Source organism: Pagrus major, chromosome 2, assembly GCF_040436345.1.
Source record: "Pagrus major chromosome 2, Pma_NU_1.0".
In the NCBI taxonomy this organism is placed as follows: Eukaryota; Metazoa; Chordata; class Actinopteri; order Spariformes; family Sparidae; genus Pagrus; species Pagrus major.
In genome coordinates, this window is record NC_133216.1 from 10210948 (window position 1) to 10230226 (window position 19279).

At 42.1% G+C, this 19279-nt stretch overlaps 1 protein-coding gene across 1 annotated transcript in view; it reads left to right on the forward strand.

The window, feature by feature from the left end:
- The window catches only part of pitpnm3 (PITPNM family member 3), an 85614-nt gene extending 67522 nt beyond the window's left edge, over positions 1 to 18092 (forward strand). The window contains exons 9-19 of the mRNA XM_073488596.1: positions 1742 to 1899; positions 2299 to 2469; positions 7921 to 8136; positions 8261 to 8409; positions 13302 to 13418; positions 16174 to 16290; positions 16389 to 16537; positions 16726 to 16875; positions 17006 to 17189; positions 17458 to 17586; positions 17751 to 18092. Coding sequence (XP_073344697.1) covers positions 1742 to 1899; positions 2299 to 2469; positions 7921 to 8136; positions 8261 to 8409; positions 13302 to 13418; positions 16174 to 16290; positions 16389 to 16537; positions 16726 to 16875; positions 17006 to 17189; positions 17458 to 17586; positions 17751 to 18092 — 1882 coding nt within the window. The remainder of the gene's footprint in view (positions 1 to 1741; positions 1900 to 2298; positions 2470 to 7920; positions 8137 to 8260; positions 8410 to 13301; positions 13419 to 16173; positions 16291 to 16388; positions 16538 to 16725; positions 16876 to 17005; positions 17190 to 17457; positions 17587 to 17750) is intronic.
- The last annotated feature ends 1187 nt before the right edge of the window (positions 18093 to 19279 follow it).

Below are 19279 nucleotides of genomic sequence, written 5' to 3' on the forward strand. Positions count from 1 at the left end.
CGACATTAGCCTTAGCTAGCGCTTGTGCATTAGCACTAGCGATGTTAGTGTAAGCAATGTAAGCATTAGCTAGTGAGCTTTAGCAACAACAACGTTAGCTACAACAAACTGGCAACCAGGGGGCAGATGACTAAAACAACAGTGGTGTTGTGACGTGAATGCAATGGAAAGGGGGCAGATGGAAGGCCACATTTAGTGTCTGAATGTAATCAATATTAATAAATATTGTAGCCCTTGAGGCTAACGTTAGCTAGCATAATACTGTTAACAGAAACGTACAATCTCACCTCCAGTTCTTGCTGAAAAATAGAAAACCCGTCTTGGCACATTGGCACTGCTTTTGTTTTGTTTTTTTCTCAGTATGACGCCTTACTCGTACTAACAAGTTGTTGCACCACACTAATCTCCATTTTGTTTAAGTCTGCTTACCCATGAGATCATATAAGAGCCCAGCTTCAGAGTAGATCAGATAAACAGTTCTCGAGACAGACATACAGATGGAGTCCTTGCTTTATAGATAAGTAGCTCACTCTCTCTTCAGCCACACATATACTATTACAAGTAGTACTTTTGTGCCATTTGGAAGAAGTCACTAATTATAAGGATATCTTGCAGCAGTTATAAATTAAGGCAGACAAACAGACAGACTGATGTGTTTGGAAGCAGTGAAGGAGTGGACACTACGAAAGAGAGGACAAAAAAACAAAATGGAACGGAAGGCAATCAGAGCACTATTGATTTGGCTTTTAAAGATGTCTGGAGACTGTCGGCTAATCCTTTCTCCCCAAGCAGGACTTAATGGGGAAATGTTGGCTCGCTAGAGAGCAGAGCGAGCTCGTCAGTCAGCAGAAGGTTGTGGCTGAGACCGGCTCGGCTGTTCAAACAGCTGCGAGCGTGATGCAGGCCGAGAGAAGAGCTGCTCAGAATGAGTCATAAAGGCCCGGCGCTGACAACGACCCCAGAATGTTAAAACGAGCCAACTCGTGGATCAGGACAAAGCAGAAGCATCACTGACTCATCTGTGCCAAGGCCGAGACATTTGCCTTCCCTGTTTCAGCATGAACATTATTGACATTTAATCTTTTAATATTAAAACTATCATTGTATACTCATCCTGTTGCTCGTAGCTGCAGCCACTCTTTGTCATCAAGTAAAACATCCTGTATTATCAATGCTGACCCCACTTTTGTATTTATTACATACCTAAAGTCACATTTACCGACTTTTACTACCAACTCTCATTGTTTATGGTGAACAAAGCTTTTTAAAGTGATATCTGCAGCCTAATCAGAGTTTCAGTTATAGATATAAATGCTTTAATGTGGAGCCCTCCAGACTTTCTGTTGATGGGGGAAAAAAAATGATGAATATTTAATACTTTGTTGGATTTTCTATTCCCACTCTTGTCACTTTAATATTTTAACTTTATTTCATTCCCCAGTCATTTGATGTTTTTTGATCCATTTTATCCCTCTTGTTGTTGTTTTTGTTTCTTATCTAAGCTTGTTAAGAAAAGTGCTGTACCAATAATTTATTATTATAAAGTTTATTATACAAATACAACCCAATCATCCCACTGTTCCACACTGGCCATCTTGATAATGTGAAGCCAGTAAATTAGCATTGTGAAGTTTGCTCTTTGGGTGCTTGCTCTTACAGTCGTTCCCTATCTGCAAAGGACCACAAATTTGGACTGATTTGATTGGCCCATTTTGTCCTTTGTCCTTTGTCTTTTCCCCAGTTTGATGAAGGAGAGTGTGGAGGTGCGTGGCGGCAGCAGCACCAGTCTGGTGTTGAACCCCGGTCGATTCGACTTCGAGGTGTCGGACTGCTTCCTGCTGGGCTGTCCGCTGGGCCTCGTGCTGGCCATGAGACGCACTGTGCTGCCTGCCGTCCAGGGTACGAATCAGACTTTTGCCAAACGTGTCAGAGAATTAAATTGCACATGCACACACAGATAACAGCTATTTTTGAACTGCACTCAACTGTATGAAAGGTGTTTAATTGAAATGTGACAGCAATATGACATAGCTGGATCGTCTCATCATTTTCATCTTTTAAATTGAATTTCCCCAAGGAATAATAACTTCTTCTTCATTTTCTTCTTCTTCTTCTTCTTCTTTCTTGTTTTTCTTCTCCTCAGAACAAGCTTTAACTCATAAAAACAGGGACCAAACACAATCACCTGTATTTTCTAAATTCTATTTCTGGTGTTTCCAAATGACCGTGTAATATTGCTCGCACCAAAATCCTGTTCCTAATGGCTTTTCCTGTCCATTTTGTTTTTTTGACCCTCAGTGAGCCAGCTCCATCCGGCCTGCTCTCAGATTTTCAACCTGTTTTACCCCTCGGACCCTTCAGCCTCTAGACTGGAGCCACTGCTGCAGCCTCTCTTCCACAAGTTGCCACCGTTTGCTGTGCCACGCTACCAGCGGTACCCTCTGGGAGATGGACGCTCAATGCTTATAGGTAGGACGGGTGAATCCATCCTTGAAATCAATTTACCAACGTGGGGAGACACGAGAGCAGCTCCTCCTGAATATTTCATTGGTTCATCTATTTTCTGGTGTAATTGTAATGCCATATTAATAACCTTTTGGATTTTGCATTTCAAAGCTGGCGTGAAACCTTTGAGGAATCCTGTCATTGGGACTAGATTAGAGCAGCAGGGAGACTCAGTGACGAAGTAATGTGAATTTCCACAGGTGCACTTGTGCACAGAGCCTCGATCCCATCTGTGTGAGCCGGCCCTGCAGAGGCATAGCTAAATCCTGCCCCCAAAGCCTCAAGTTTGAAGTAATTATACTTCATCTTCTCATGGTGCAGGAACTTTAGCCTGCCACCCCCCTCTAAGGATCAGGCACAGTATGTGAGATATTAGTCTACTAGATGTGGCACAGTACTGCTGTAATCCCCCTGGAGGGCCTGGTTGTAGAGAGTGAGTCCTTAATGAGCCACTGATTTATTTGAAGCATGTTTTAGCCCACTTTTGGGACAGAGAGACTCACTCTAAACAGCAGCCATGACACTTTGCTTGGCTTCCTTGCTCTTGTATCCACTAACTCACTGAGAGAAAGTAGGACTGGTCGCTTGAGTTCGGGTTTCAGCCTGCGAGCATGAACCCACATCAGAAGACGTTGTGGTTTGCTGCAAGGTTTTTTAACATTTAAAACCCTTTTAGTCATATGCAATAATCAGAAATATGTATAACTTTTGAGAAAAGTGTTAAATGTGCCATCTTGGTGATATAGAAAATACATTTCCGTTATCCTTTTTACTATATTAGTGTATTCTTTAGTGAGATAGGAAGAGAAACGTGTATGATGCACGAAGAGTATTTGATTGCCAGTTACTTGTGGAATTGCTGGCAATTTTGCATTTTTTTCCCCTGAATGATTTAAAATCACAGTGACACTCTTTACTAGGTTGGACATAGCAGTTTTGTCAGATCCCTAAAACCATATATTAATCCAAAGACTTAAGAATTATCATATTTTAAAAACATACCTTGGGGACAACCATATTGTACCAAATATAACAGGTTGACACAGTTTTGTCTCTTGCACAAAATAAATAAAATAAATAAAATCTGTAAAAACCAAAAAAACAAAAAACGACCTCAGTAGTCATCAGAACAGCTACAGTTATTACCTCCCTAAATTTTCAACAATTATGAATATCCCCCCCAAAAATGCTGCAGCCAATCAGCAAATAGCAGTTGGTTGGTGGCAGTAGCTCAGTTGGCTTGGGGGTCGGAAGGTTGCTCATTCAAGACCCGCTCGGACCAGTCTACAGGAGTCTGGACCGATAGCTGGAGAGGTGCCAGTTCACCTCCTGAGCACTGCCAAGGTGCCCTTGGGCAAGGCACTGAACCCCTAAAGGCTCCTGGCGCCTCATACAGGGCAGCCCTCTGCTCTGACACCTCTCCATACATTAATGCATGTACAGTATAGGTCCTGTCTGTGCATGTGTGTGTATTTTGGGGCTGTGTTTCTTCTTCTTCTTCTTCTCCTCCTTCTCCTTCTTCTTGTTCTTCTTCTCCTTCTCCTCCTTCTTCTTCCTCCTCTTCTTCTTCTTTTTAAATGTAAGACGCAGCTTAATGTCTCCTGTTTCTACTGTACTGTATGTCTCTGCACTGTCACACATTATAAAATCAACTGCAGGACCCTCTATGTTAAGTTGATGAGAAAATGTATTTGACAGTTCACTGTAAGAAGAGGGCCGAGTGGTCGCAGCGGTCTTTAATCAAGGCTTCAACGCCAGCACAAGTTTTTAAAATCCATCAGTGGTGGCTTTTAGAGAACAGAAGATACTCTCAACACTGTGCCAGCGCTCCCTCACTGCCAAATATTAAGCGAGCATTGTGGCATTTTCTATAAAGGTCCTGTCATGTTTGAATGAAGCTGTTCCAGAACATTTAGCCATTGGTGGTGGAGATAGATGAGGCCAGTAATGTTATGTATTCCACGTCAGAAAGGAGCTTCTCTAACTGACTCACCCTAAATCACTGTGCCTTCATCTCGTGTTCAATAAATCAGTTTCCATCATCTTCCTGTTTAAACACCAAACGCATGAGTGATCCTCGTGTATCCCTCATATTGTACACACGGCAGTACATAACGGAGTGTTTTTACCCATGTAAACTGGATGCCCAAGCTGTGATTTATTAACTTAATCATGTGCAGCCAGTCACAAAGCGTGATGATAGTAGTGCTGATAAAGGAGATGGAGTGTAAAAGCAGACACAAGTCGCAGACTTGCAGCAATACGGGTTTTAATTACGGGTTTGCATCTCTGCTCCGTTGACCGAGCTCGGATGCTGTCACGTTTGGTGTTAATTTAAAAAAAACGTAGACAGGTGCACACGCAGGCAGACATACGAACGCACAGAAGTAACAGCGGCACACATCGCCCATTTCCTGCTCTGTAATGTGGTAATTAGTTGTTATGCAGGAGTGAAGAGCCAATCAAATCAGGCTCCTGTGGGTATGACACTGACATCAACACCCGTCAACAGTGGAAGCTTTATTATGATGAATGCAGCTAATATAGAGAGAATGAGCCCTCCTCCTATTGATTTCCAGCTATGCTCCAGTGGGAAATATGATCATCCAGGACAGCAAATGCACATGGAATTATAGTCATTTTTATAAGTATTGATCACATGGCTGTAATGGTGTTTTAATGTTAGGTTGTGGTGTGTCTCTGTGGCGAGGACTGGAGGGTGTTGTAGTTAAAAGTCTCTTTCCGTTCCTTTTTGTTACAAAGACGTTTCAAGGCCACAGTGCAATCATCCTCCCTTACCTTATGAATTCTCTGCTCGTCCTTCCCCTTACCACTGTCATCACTCTCCCCTGCCTCGTGCTTGAATCATAATCTTTCTGTTTCTGGTCATTTAATGGGACTGAACTTTAGCTTTTAATGCTTTTTCCCCCTCTGTGTCCGTCCTTCCTACCATCCCATGCAGTGTTTTGATCCTCTGCTCTCTCTGCTTCTTCCCCGGCACATCTCTGAGAAATTTCATGCATGTTTCACAAAATGCTTCAGTCAGGGGCTCTTTCTCTCCGTCAGAATAATCTCCCCCTTCCTCTCTGCCTCGCTCTGCTTATTGTGCTGTGAAAGAAAGTCAGAGCCGTGCTAATGTTCCCAAGGCTGAAAGAGAGTAGGGCTCCTCTGAGCGCCGTGGGGCACATTAGTGATAACAGATTGCAGTGTGTGACCTCAGAGCAGGTAAACAAATCACTGCAAACAGTGCACAGTATCTATAGTTAGAAACAGTGACATTCACTAGTCATCATAGCGGTGCATGAGAGTGGCATTTCATTTGCCTTCTGTTGTGGATATCAATTATTTCACTGTTTCCAACCTGTTAGTTTTAGAAATCCTGCCCAGTCGTGTAAAAAAAATCTATCCAGAGATTTCACAACCCCAAAAACCTGTAAAAGTGATAAGATTTGACCGCTGCACCTCACAACAAATATTTTCTGTTAATTTAAATGACTACCACTGCTAGGACAAATCAATGAATATGAGACCCAAGTTCATTTTGTTAGTTAGTTGTCATTCAGTGCTTGAGCACCGTCAGATATTATTTAAAAAGGCTACAGCATTCGCCCTCTAATAGCATTTAATGATTGAAATTGCTGTAAAAAGAGGATGGTAATTAAGACTCCAGTGGCAAACTACGTTTTAAAATCTCTCAGTGATTCAGACCCTCAGAGAACAGAAAAGTCTTTTACGCACCACTCTACAGTAAATAAAGCCATATAGATGACATATTCTTTAACCTAATTTCAATTATTTTAATTAGCCTAAACCATTCATATTTTCTCATCTAACAAGATACATTCTCTGATCCTTTAAAAGCAGACCCATTTCAGAGAAAACCATCCACTCTAGCATCTCTTATACGAACACAACAACTGTCAGATTCCATCATCTGCATCATCCTGATGTGGCTGGGTCTTTGCCCTGACAGTGGGTATGTATGTAGTGGCCACACATGATTCTCCCTCATGTCTGAGAGGCCGGCTGTTAATCTGTATTCTGCTGCCGTAGCCAATCTTTCACATACTAAACACGAGGCAACATGTGGCTGCATCTGACGGCCTATTAACACCCATTCCAGCAGACAGATAGAGAGAGAGAGTTAATCTGTCAATAACCGGCTGCAACATGAAACAAAATGGACAATTCTGGGCGAGAATTTGCCACAAGGTACAAAAATTGAAATGCAGTGGAGATTACGTCCGTCTAATGTTTAGTGTGAGTGGAAGTCATGTAAACAGAGGATTGTGTCAGAGGCAAAGGTTAAGAGAATCATTTCTTTCCAGAGATGCAGCAAGATTCCTCTTTCCCAGAAAAGACACAACGTGTTCTGCGTAACATTTGCAGGCGTGCGGCACACTCACTCTCATTTTTATCTAAACTCCCCTCAGCCATGCTGCTCCGGCTCTCGGTTTATACCCGGTATCCACTTCATCACATCAGTAAGACATCCTACGGGATTGGTGCATGTTACAGTAAATGGGAGCTTGTAAATGACATGACACAGAAGTGAGGTCACCTGCGCATTGAATCTTGTTTGTGACATGCATACAAATACAGTCTATAGATTACATCCCATTCAATAGTGTAAGTTGTCACTGAGGTTGAGCCATATCTTGTGTCATAATGGATCCACATCAACATGAAAGGCTTGGTAATGGGATAATGAGCACTCTTTAGAGTCTGCTTGAAAAAACATTCTGAGTTTCATAATGCAGGTAGGAGAAGAAAAACAGCGTGGGAGTGCTCATAAAGAAAGAGACCGGCCTGCTGTGTTGTTCAGCTTCCTGTTGTTATGAAATCCTGTTTGCCGGAAGTTGCATTACATTCAGTGCGAGTCTCCTTTTGTCCTCAAGATGTATTGCAGTCTTTACGATAAATGTGATATTGGTCTGAGCTGGTAGACACGTGCTTCTCCCACGATTAAATTATTGATGAAATGCTTCTTCCAGGCTCTGCGTCTTTGGGAATAACAAGTAGATCCATGATGTCTGGTGAAGCCAGGTCTCCAGGGAACTCTTTTTCCTATTATGCAGTATTACCTCTCTAACTATGAAAGATCTGCGTGGAGACGTGCCAGTGGGAGAGAAGAAGCCAACCTGATAAAATTATTCTGCTTGTCAGCAGGAGCCGAGAGCATGAAGCCTCTGTCATTGTGCTCACACTTTCTTGTCTTTGGTTTTCTTTGATATACCGCAAGCAAGCAAGTCAATACACAGCAAGAGGCTTTCTTATTAGGCAAAATAACAGCATTGATTTAAAGATTGATGCCAGTCAGTTGTTGTGTGATCAAAGCATTTCCTTTCCTCTCCCCTCTCTGTTTGTCCTTGCCTTCTCTCTCTTCCTCCCACCCCTCTCCTCAACCTCCCTTAGCGGAAAGTATCCAAGGCAATACAGACGTGTTTCTGGAAGGTGATCAAACTCCTGGAGGCCCAGCTTTGCAGCCATCCTCAGAGACAAAGACCGAAGGAGGTGGAGGAGGAGGAGGAGGAGGAGGAGAAGAGGGGGGTCGCAGAGCCAGTGTGACCAGTGTGGAAAGTGAAACGTCGGTTTGCTCCATGAGCCAGCTGGGAAACACCATCGCTAATAGTGAGTGGGAGTGAGGCTACACTGTCCTGTCTCATGTAGTCAATTATTTCCTGTAGATGAATTCAGGTTCATGAGGTTTCAAAGATTTCCACAAGTATTCTTGAATATGCGTGTGTGTTTCCAGTTTCCAGCAGCTGGTGGGGCTCCAAGAGGCTGGATTATGCTTTGTACTGCCCTGACGTGCTGACGACCTTCCCAACGGTGGCTCTGCCTCACCTTTTTCACGCCTCCTACTGGGAGTCTACTGACGTTGCAGCTTTTGTTCTCCGGCAGGTGGGCCAGCCTTATTGACAGCTTATCTTTTTCTCCAGCAACTTTTACAGATCTTGCAAAATGTATGTTAATTTTACCTAAAATGCCTATCCCAGTCCAGCCCAAAGTAAATTCAAAGCTGTTGTTGAACCATTTGGAGTACAGGCATGGTTTTGGGCTCTTTTGAAAGCTGATTTCTTTTATTCGAGCTGTCCGAAGCTCTGTAAATGCTTCTGGCATTTGTCTGTAGGAGTTTTAATAAGCTGAATTATTTATTTCTTTTTTCTTTTTAATGCAAAAATAACCCTACAGATGACCTATAACTGCCCCTATTAGCTGGAAAACACAATGAATCCACATCATATAGTCTTACATGGTCCAAGTTAAAATTAGATAACAATATCACTGAAAATGAACACTGAACAACTGGATATATTCAGGTGCCAAAAAGCAATTTTATGACCGCAAAGTACCCCTGCTTGAGAGTTACAGGGGCAAAAACCCATCATTGTTCTTTATTTCCTGATTAGTGCTAACTTTGGGCATATAAAATATTCAAATACTAGTGCTAAGGTGGAAAAACAGCCAATTCAAAGAGCAAAATGCATAAACCTACATAAACTTGCATAATTTTCAAGTTCTAGGGCTTTAAAACCTGATATAAACTATATATTACTGGAATTAAAATCTCACTGGCTACATGATGCATCAGTCATCTGGGGACTGGTGTGTAAGTGGCTCAGGAGAGAAGATATGGAATAGAGAGTGGGTCACTAGTCTACATGATCACCCATTGGCTGTTGCAGGCTTTAGGACAGGCGTAGAAGCTCATATCTGCTCAAATGAGCCGTCAATCAAGCAGCTGCCATCTCATGGTCTAGCAGCTGTAGAGGGATAATGGCACTGCTGTAAAATGAGAGATGTATGGCATGAAAAGCATTTAAATTGAGGCACTTGCCTATTTGCTTAGCGTCTGTATTGTTTGGCAAACAAGCCAGACATCCTGCGGGCAGCTTAACAAGTTAGGAGGAGTACTGTCTGAATATTTTAATTGGCCTACTCTGCCCTTTTTTTTTCTCACGGAAATTACAGTATAAGTGCATAATTAGTATAACTTATTTCCAGCAGCAACTACCATCATCTAAAGGCTTTTCAGATTAAATCTTCACAACAAGACAAAAAAAAAAACGTTTGCAGGGAAAAGTTTGCTGGCTGGTAGCTCAGAAGACTGAACATCAGTAAGCACGTTGCTTCGGGAGAAGATGTAAGAACTTAAAAAAAAAATATGGTACATCTCCAGTTTCTTGTTAACACCATGAGTTTGCATACATAGCCTGTCCTCTTTGATGTAAAAATTGTACTCTGCTTCAAATCCAAGGCCTCAGGCTTTGTTTGCCTCTGTGTTGTTATAATCAAATGAGAGCAGCTGGAAGCCGCTTGCTGTCACTGCATGATCTGCTCAGCTCTTTGTAACACGTACGTTAAAATGTTTCAGACTGTGTAATGTTGTATAACATAACAAAACCACCGACAAGAAGGCTGTAGGAGGTAGAAAGTGGAGGCACTGGACAGAGGCGTTAAGTTGGAAATAGTCTTTTCATGTGGTTTAGTTTTAGAAACTTGTCTTGGCATTTCTTGCAGGGTAGATGCCAGATTTACCAGGTCCTACACTGGTCTTGACACAAGAAAGTATATATAGGAGACAACAAAACAAGCTTAAAAACAAACAAAGAAAAAAGTCATGATATAAAAATAGCATATAAAGTGACAGAATAAAAGTTTCTTGTGGAAATATAAAAATAATTCAAAGAATAATCAGTGAACGGCAATATGTTGCGGTTTTAAAAAAGAGTGTCCTAGGATTGAACCTTGGGGAACTCCGCATACCCTTCTAATTATTTCTGTAACATAACTGCTTGTAGGTAAGACATGAACCAACTTACGACTTCCAGAAAGTCCAAACCAGTGCCAATTCTCTTGTTACCCAAAAAGTTGATTCTGTCCTCTTTAACACGGGCTACGCCATGTTTTAGACAGAGTGCCACTCCACAGGTCCTGGAAGATTTCACTGCCCCAGACAACTGGAAGAAATTCTGGTCAAATATTATCTGTGTTAACTGAGCCTAAAAACAATGCAATGAGACAGCTGATGCCATGAACCACCAACCCAAACCCAAGGCAACCCAAACAACTTTGGATTGAGACTCAACAATCAAATATAGTTGAAAGAGTGGTAAGATGGTTGATTGTTGAGTCTCATTCCAACGCTGTGTTGGTCCGAGTGTCTGTGTTTGTGTTCAATTCAGCCTGTGACTGAACCAAGCACTCACCAGATACTCAGGTTATTTCCGTCCAGCTTCTTTTTTGCCTCTCCTCTTTGTACGTTCTTGAAGAAAAAGTACATTTCCCCTCCAGTAAGCAGTCAACAAAGACAAAGAGAGACAAATTACAGTACACCTTACAGTGGAGGGTGTCAGAATCTCTGTGGGTTGTCTCTGCAGAAAGGTTGAGAGTGAAGATAAATCCACTTTCTACTCCGGCAAAGTTTAAAAAATAAAGTCTCAGCTCTTTCCCGCAGCGGAGGAGAATCTGTTGTGCCTGCTGCGTTTATTTCCCCAGAGGCCCCAGCTCTGCCCACCTTTAAAGTAAAACAGTGTGAAATTGCATTTTCCTTTAATTTTGTTTATCAGTTTATTCTTTCATGAAAAATCAATGAATCAAGATTTCTTTTATGATTTTAATTTCTTCTCCAAAACTTCATAGTGCACCTTTAGATATGTAGGACTTCAACAGATTTTCCAAGTAAAAATGGATAAAGGAAACTCTAGTTTTAAATGCTCCATCCTCAGTGACTTTTCAGGTTGTTCTCATAGTTTAAGGTAATGAAATGTGACTCTGTAATGTTTTATTCTCTCTTCTCTTTTGCCATTTCTTTGAACCAAACACCATTTCTTGTAGAACAGCTGTTGCCATTTAATGGTGTCTTCTTGCTGCACAAAAGAAAGATGCTGCTTCGCTGTTCAAGGGCTCCTGCTGCACAGATGACACCCTGAATATCTTATAACCACAAGTCTGGCAGCCAGCCAGTGATGTCGTCAGTACTCCTTTATGACGTGTAATTGGGGACGAGGAGAAATGAAGATAATAAGAAATGAACAATTAACCATGAATATGGCGAGAGGTCGTTTCAAGACATCTTATATTATGTTGAGAATATATATTGAGTTATGACACGTGGATCTGCAGCTCAGAATGCACTACATGATATAAAGCCTTACTTTTACCTTGTTTTAGTCTTGATGAGTGATGGTCAAGATTCTGGAGATTTCTGCAAAATTAAGTGAAGGTCGCTATCACCAATCAGCACTTCATCTTGCGCAAGGATGTTTATGATTCATCTCACACCTCGCAGTTGAGCCTCAGACAAGTGGGAGTCCTTTCATCAAGCGTGTTTGATTTTATGACTGAAATCTTAACAAAGCTGTGCAGGATTCTTCAGTTTCTGCTGGTTTATAAAAAGGGCACGACTTTAATGTGCATGATTCAGAAAATAAATGTGTGCTGCCAACTCCTTTACGGTTGGTTAGGATTTTAAAGGTCTGCAAATGTGTTCTCAGCTAAAGTGACTCTTCGGTCATTTCCATATCTCTATCATCAACTTTCTGAAGTCACAATTACCCGACTGTATAGTCTCATCGTGCCAACTCTGCATATATTTTAAGCACAAAGTGGGAATTAAACCGTGAGCCCTGGCTGCCTGAGCTGTCCGTGAATATGTCTTTGACAATGATTGTATTCAGGTGCGTCTGTGATGAAGACAAGGATCTTCACTGAATCCCTAGACAGCAACAATTAGCAGGACAAAAAATTAATGAAGAAACAAGACAAGTGTCATCACGTCATGTCCTATTAGAAGCCACTGAAGACACAGTCTTTGAACTTGATCATTAGAAAGCAGAGCGGCAGGAGAAGAAAAACAGAATGATTTTTTTTTTTCACCGCTGCCACTGTCTGCCGCACATGTCTTCTTTGTCAGGAAACGTGAGTGGAATAAGGAGAGCGTGCAGGAAAAAAGAAGAAGTGCTATCGATGCCATTAGGAAGCTAATAAAGCTGAAGATCATTATTTTGGTTCAGCGGTTTTTCAGCTCCACTTAATGCCGCGTCATATTAAAGAGTTAAAGCCAAATTATTGCTCACAGTGCAAGTTCAGCATGTGAGAGAATGTTTGTCTTCGTCTGATCCGTTAGGAATGATACGCACGACCTCTTCAAGTAGTGACTGGTAATTTTCTTTGAGTACTCCAAATCACCCCTCAGCCTGTAATCTGTGTCAGTGATGCTCTTGTCGCAAATGCTTTCCATTAAAATTGTGATTTATGATCGCTAAACATAACAGCAGATTTCACCTCCAGGCTTTAGGCGATTCCTTATTATTATTATTGTCTATTCTTTACTGCGTCAGTGCTCAGATAAGAGTCTATACTTGTAGACAAACCTGCTCTGTCTGTTTAAAGGGGCACTATGTTGTTCTGGAGAAGACATTCACAATATTAATGAGGTAATAATAAATATTTATCTTTTCCATAACTGAATAAACAAGCTGTTCTCAGAGGATAATAAGGTCCCCAGTACACTGTTTGAAGCTAGAAAGGTGGCAGGGTCCGCCAAATATAGTAGTAAGTATAACAGAATGAAATTGTCCTATAAGGTCAGTTTGTTTATTCTGTTTATTTAGTTGTGAAAAGGACAAGAGTTGTTTATTTAGTTTGTTTAGGCATAAAATATCATCATTGTCATTTTTATTTCTGATTAAAATGTCCTCCTCAAAACTACAGAGTGCACCTTTAATGTAAGAATGGATTTCTTGTGTGTGCAAATTCCCGCTCTTATACGTGCATGTGTTTATTGGCAGCTCATGAGATGCGACTGTTTGAAGACCCAGGAAGCACACAACCAGGACTCGGCTCCATTCTCTCCCTCCAGCCCGCGAGAAAAATGGCTCAGAAGGAGGACACACGTCAAACTAAGGGTAATAAATTATTCGGTGCTTTACTTTGTATAAATATACTTTTGCCCCAGTTTGCTCCTGCTGGCGAAATCGCCAACACAAGTGTGATTTTATGGCTCCTCAATTAACATTTAGGAGCTCATTTTCAAACTTTATGTGAACAAATTCATGAATACTTTAACACAGCGCTCCGGCTCAGACGCAATATATTATACAAGCTGGAATATCGTCTCCAGAAATACAACCGCCCACACAGCAGAGATTGTTCTTCTGTCACAATGGCCTTGCATTCATTCAGACTAAAAATACATTTATCTCTAACTGCTGAGGTTGTAGTGCTTAAGCGCTGTGACCTGAATTTCTTAAAATACTCCCACACTTTCACCTTGAAGCACTGAAGCAGGCAGACACACAATTACTTGATGCTTCTGAGCTCTGCCGTGTGGAACAATCAAGGTCACGTTGCTGTTTCATGCTCCTTTTATCTGCCATTTTCTAAAGACAAGAGTTTAGTGACTGCTTGCCTTTATTGAAGCCATAAATAGAGCAGTGCAACCGTGGAAGTACCATGGAAACATATCTATATTTCAGTCTACGAAGGTGTCCTTCTTTCAGTGTAATCCTGTTCGTGTCCTCACCTCGGCAACGTGACGTGTTTTTGATGTAAGCGCTTAAAGAAAAGTTAGGGAGATTTAGTCGAGATTGAATCGGGGCACAGCCAGCTCATCTGCTGCAGAATGATACTATTCACAGAGAGCTGGCTTCTATTTCTAATCTCCCTCTGCTGTGGTAAGAGGTCTTTGTCACAGCTGGAGCAGGACCACTAGTGTGGCTGTTGTTTCTTGTACATGCTGCTCTTTTCGCAGGCGGGGGTCTGACTCTGCAACTCATCTCTTCCACACGTCGCCTGTGAGTGGATGGCGATACTACGCATGTTGCTTTCCTGTTTTCACATTTGACCGCACAGAGTGCCAAGTGAACTGTGTCAGGGAAATATAACTACATATCGAACACTGTCAAGCCTCCTCAAGTCACGCAGTAGCTGTGATGATTTATGTGCCGAGTGTGCTGGTGTGCATATACGTTCCGCTCACTCTGCTTGTTCGCCACATCACCGGATCAGTAAATAAGACCTCACACTGGCAAACAATTCATTGTTGACAAAACAAAACAGCTGGAGATGTTGAACTTCCTCGTTAGGTGCCACAGCTTTTAAATCAGTTTTCATTAGCTGATGTATTGGAACAGTAAAATACGACAACGACATGGATCCCATTAGCACTTGACAGTATTTGTTATGTGCAGATGGTCCATTATTTTTTGGTGAGTGCTGTCGATGAACAGCACTTTATTTTCAAGTAAACAAAATGCCATGCCAGCCTCGGACTCTTCATGAAATCATTGCGATAAACAAAGATGGGGTTGACACGTTACATTTACTGCTGTTGTTTTGTATACTCATGAAGTCATGTATTTTATATTCTTTTAAAAAGTTAACATTTTATCAGCGCTTCACAAGTATAAATCCTGTGTGGAGGAAGTGTTATCTTTTATCAACAGCAGGGTGTTGAAAAAGAGCAAAATTCTCCAGCTTAAACTAAAGGTTACAGAAATGGCAGAGAACCTGGAAGGAGAATTAAACTTTCTGTCATGGAGGCCCACAACAGAGTATAAGAAATATGCTATTAAACTGCAACCATTCCAGTAAGTAGAGATTTAGGGATTAGTGTTTCTCTGCTTGCTCACTAGGAGGTACTCACTGAATGGCGCAATAAGGAGAAAATAACAAGCCAAGAAAGCTTAAAAGAACTTAACTCTCTTTTCTGGAAGGTCCCGCAAAGCGTACTACACATCAAAGCAGGGAAAACTTCACCCTTGCTGTGCAGTGCTGAATGTCTGAAGGGCTAACGACACCAGTAGTGATTTCAGTGCATCATCACTGTGGTTTAGGCATGCATAGAAGTAAATACATAGTCACACGTCCAATAGTTTATATCTTATCATTCCATGCGCTGCCCCCTGTTCTCTTACACTTAGTTATATGTGTGATTTTGAAGGGGTCTTTAAACCTTTTTTTTAACTGAACACTGCAGTGTGAAGAAGCAGAAACAAGATACAAATGCAGCATTCACATATTATTCACCTTTAAGATGATGTGATGAACTTGTTAGCGAACAGATGCCTAAATACAATCGCGATTCCAAAAAAGTTGCGATGCTGTTTAAAACATAAATTAAACAGACTGTGGTAATGTGCTAATCCTTGTTAATTTTGATGTATGCTCAATTGAAAACAGGTAAACAGGTTTACTTGTAACAGTTGATACTGTTACCATTGGGTATGAAAGGGGCATCCTCGAAGGGCTCAGTTGCAAAAAAATAAAAAATAAAAGGCCCTCTCTAGAGCTAGTGTTTGGTTTGTCTGTGTTGGGCTACCGTAGAAACATGGTGGTGCAACATGGTGGACTGTGTGGATGAGGACCAAACCCCGCTGAGGATATAAAAGGCTCATTCTAAGTTAACAGAAACACTATGTAAACATAATTATTATAATCATTTCTGCCAAGCGATCTCTCTAAATCTTTCACACTGCACTTTAATTGTGTGATAAAACCTCTCAGTGTCTTTTTCAGAGCTTTGTACCTCATCTCATGCTTGTCATCAGTATAAACTAAGATTTGTTTTAGAACATCACAGAAGCAGCACTAAAAAGTAAAAACCTTAACCCGAGTATCCTGACTGAACTGTGTTTTATGCTCCTTCTTGTTATGTTGTAGAACGTCACCGGCAACCACAGGGTTAATGATGTCATTGCCACCGAGGATGGACCTCAAACTCTGGTGGGTCGCTTCATGTACGGCCCCTTGGACATGGTCACTCTGACTGGAGAAAAGGTGAAGAGCAGCAACATGATTGATTACTGCAGATATACATGTGTGTATTCAAGTCTTAACATGAATCTCTGCCTGTTGACCCGCTCTGCTCCTCTCAGGTGGACATCTTACTAATGACACAACCTCAGTCTGGCCGCTGGGTGCACTTTGACACAGAGGTGACCAACAGCAGCGGCAGGGTCGCGTATACCATACCCAAGAGCAAGAAGCTCGGCCTGGGAGTCTATCCGATTAAAATGGTGGTCAAGTAAGCATCCTTGTAGCACGTACTCGTAGTCGTCATAGGAAAAAGGAGAGACTTATAGAATTAAGTCCTTTATCCATACCCTGTAATGGTGTGTTAGCGTCTAGCTAGAGGTTGCAATATTGAAGGGAGTAATAACCATGTGTAGCAAATGCTTTTTCTTACGCAACCTCTCTCCTTTTCTATCCAAGGGGGGATCAAACGAGTGCAGAGGCCTACCTGACTGTGTTGCCACGGGGCATGGAGTGTGTGGTCTTCAGCATTGATGGCTCTTTTGCTGCCAGTGTTTCAATCATGGGCAGTGACCCCAAGGTCCGCCCCGGGGCTGTTGATGTCGTCAGGTCAGTGGTAACAGCCTCTGAATGTATGTGCGTGTGTGCTTGTGCATTAAGGTTCATGTTCTCTCCATGATAACACCACTGCAGTCTATCAAAATGAATAACTCGTTTGATGTTATGTATTCACATGCAGGCACTGGCAGGACCTGGGGTATCTCATTATCTACATCACAGGCCGCCCTGACATGCAGAAGCAGCGCGTGGTATCCTGGCTGTCACAGCATAACTTTCCCCACGGGATGATCTTCTTCTCTGAAGGCCTAGTTCATGATCCTCTGCGGCAAAAGACCATCTTCCTCAGGAACCTCATACAGGAGGTACACCACTAAAGACAAAGCATTACGTGTGTTTATGAGCGCAGTTATAACGCATCATGAATGCATTATAATACACTATGAATGCTCCCTAACACACTGTTGCTGTGGTCTTCACAGAAACCAGTCTTTCATATTAGTCACGTGACACATTTTGCTCCTCACCCTGCAGTGAGCTCTATTCCTTGCGGGCTCATAGATTTGTCGCCTTGGGTTGGGCTGCATCGAAATGCCACGCACATGTCCAACAGATTATTTCCTCTCTCACCAGTGTCACATTAAGATCAACTCTGCTTACGGCTCCATGAAGGACATCTCTGTTTACAACATGCTCGGCCTCAGCCCTTCACAGATTTATATTGTTGGCAGACCTTCGAAGAAGTACCAAAATCAGTGCCAGGTAGTTACATTTTCGTTAATGTCTTTCTCTAGCAGCAGTTAATGGCGTTTCTGTCTGCCTCTTTCAATTAAAACGCTTTGGCTTTCCTCCTGGTTCTTTCCATTTACTCTAATCTTCTTACGACTCGCTGTTTTTCTAACCTCTTCTCTGTGTTGTATATGCAGTTCCTGAGCGATGGCTATGCAGCGCACCTCTCCACCCTTCAGTTTGGGCACAGAGCCAGACCTAAGAAATCCCCTTCGGTTCGTATGGTCTTAAGAAAAGGCTCTTTTGGTCTCTCGGCGAAGCCTGACTTCCTGTGTAAGCGCACCCACCTGCGTAGGACCATGTCGGTGCAACAGCCTGATCCGCCATGCACGCCCAACCCCAAGCCTGAGCGAGCCCAGAGCCAGCCGGAGTCAGATAAGGACCACGGGGGCGGAGGAGCAGGTGGAGGAGGAGGAGGTGGTGGTGGACAAGTCACATGGGGACGGGCCTCCATGCATCGCGGAGACACCACTCCCTGACGGCAAGAAAGAGACGGAAGGATTTCAGGAGGATAAAAGTGGAGAACAAAGGGGTCTTAGTGTGGAGGGCCAAGGTGAGGGCTCATTGTTTATTTAAGGAGATTTAATGGACAATTCTACGACCTAGTATGGCAGTTTTTGCTGTCAGTAAAAATACCTTCGTTCTTGCCAAGTTAGATGCCGAGATTTGAAAACACAGTGACACTGGTAAAATAAATTCAGACAGGAGAAGAGACAGAAGCAGTCAGATGATCGAACACAAGCTTCAGGCTGATAAAACAAATGTGAACAGAAATAATATGACCCAAAAACAGTTTACAGAGCAAGTTCTTTAGAGGCCAAGTTCAATATTCAACTTTGACTCTTGCTGTAGTTTGTACAGATTTCATGCACAATGAGGGATTATTACCAACATTTCAGATGCACTTTCTTTCACTTTTTAGTAGCTTAGATAATCTGGCTAAACTTTTTGCTCTTGGCTTGTTTACAGCCTGTCTGATCACTTGTGTCTCGCCCATCTGGACCTGCACAGTATGGTGTGTCTCATTCTGTCTGAATCAGCATGCTGCCCTAAACGATGCAGGTTTCTCTCTGGACAGACCGGTGCAGGGCTGTACTGTACTGTCATACTCTGTTTAAAACTCCAAAATGGAGAAATAAGGAATGATGTTTAGTTTTGTAAAACACTGGTGAGCTGTTTTGAAGAAGGTATGCATTTAATAAAGAGGAAAAGACAGTATTTCAGTCTAGTCGCCTGTGAGCAAAGCAGTCTAAAGGGGCTCTGTGGACTCCATTTGCAAACTAACGTTAGGTGAAGGTCTCATTTTTCTCGTCACTTCACAATCTGATCACATATCACCAATAACAATGTGATTAATATGTGTAAATTGTTAAAAATTGTTACGTACAGCCCCTTTAAAGGAGCACTGTTGTTGGGACTCAGAGACAGATTAGAATATCCTGACTTTTAATCCCCCGTATGGGTCAAGCTTCAGAAATGCTGGATGCTACAATTTTGCTAATGCAACTTGACAGTGTCTTTAATTACATGCCCTCCTTAGATAGCTCTTCCCACAACCACCGAATACATTATACAACTTTTTTTCACAAGGAGGGAGAACTGAACTTCAGAAATCGGTGGAGTGTACTTTTATTTGCCAGAGCAGATCAGTGACATGCATCAGTCC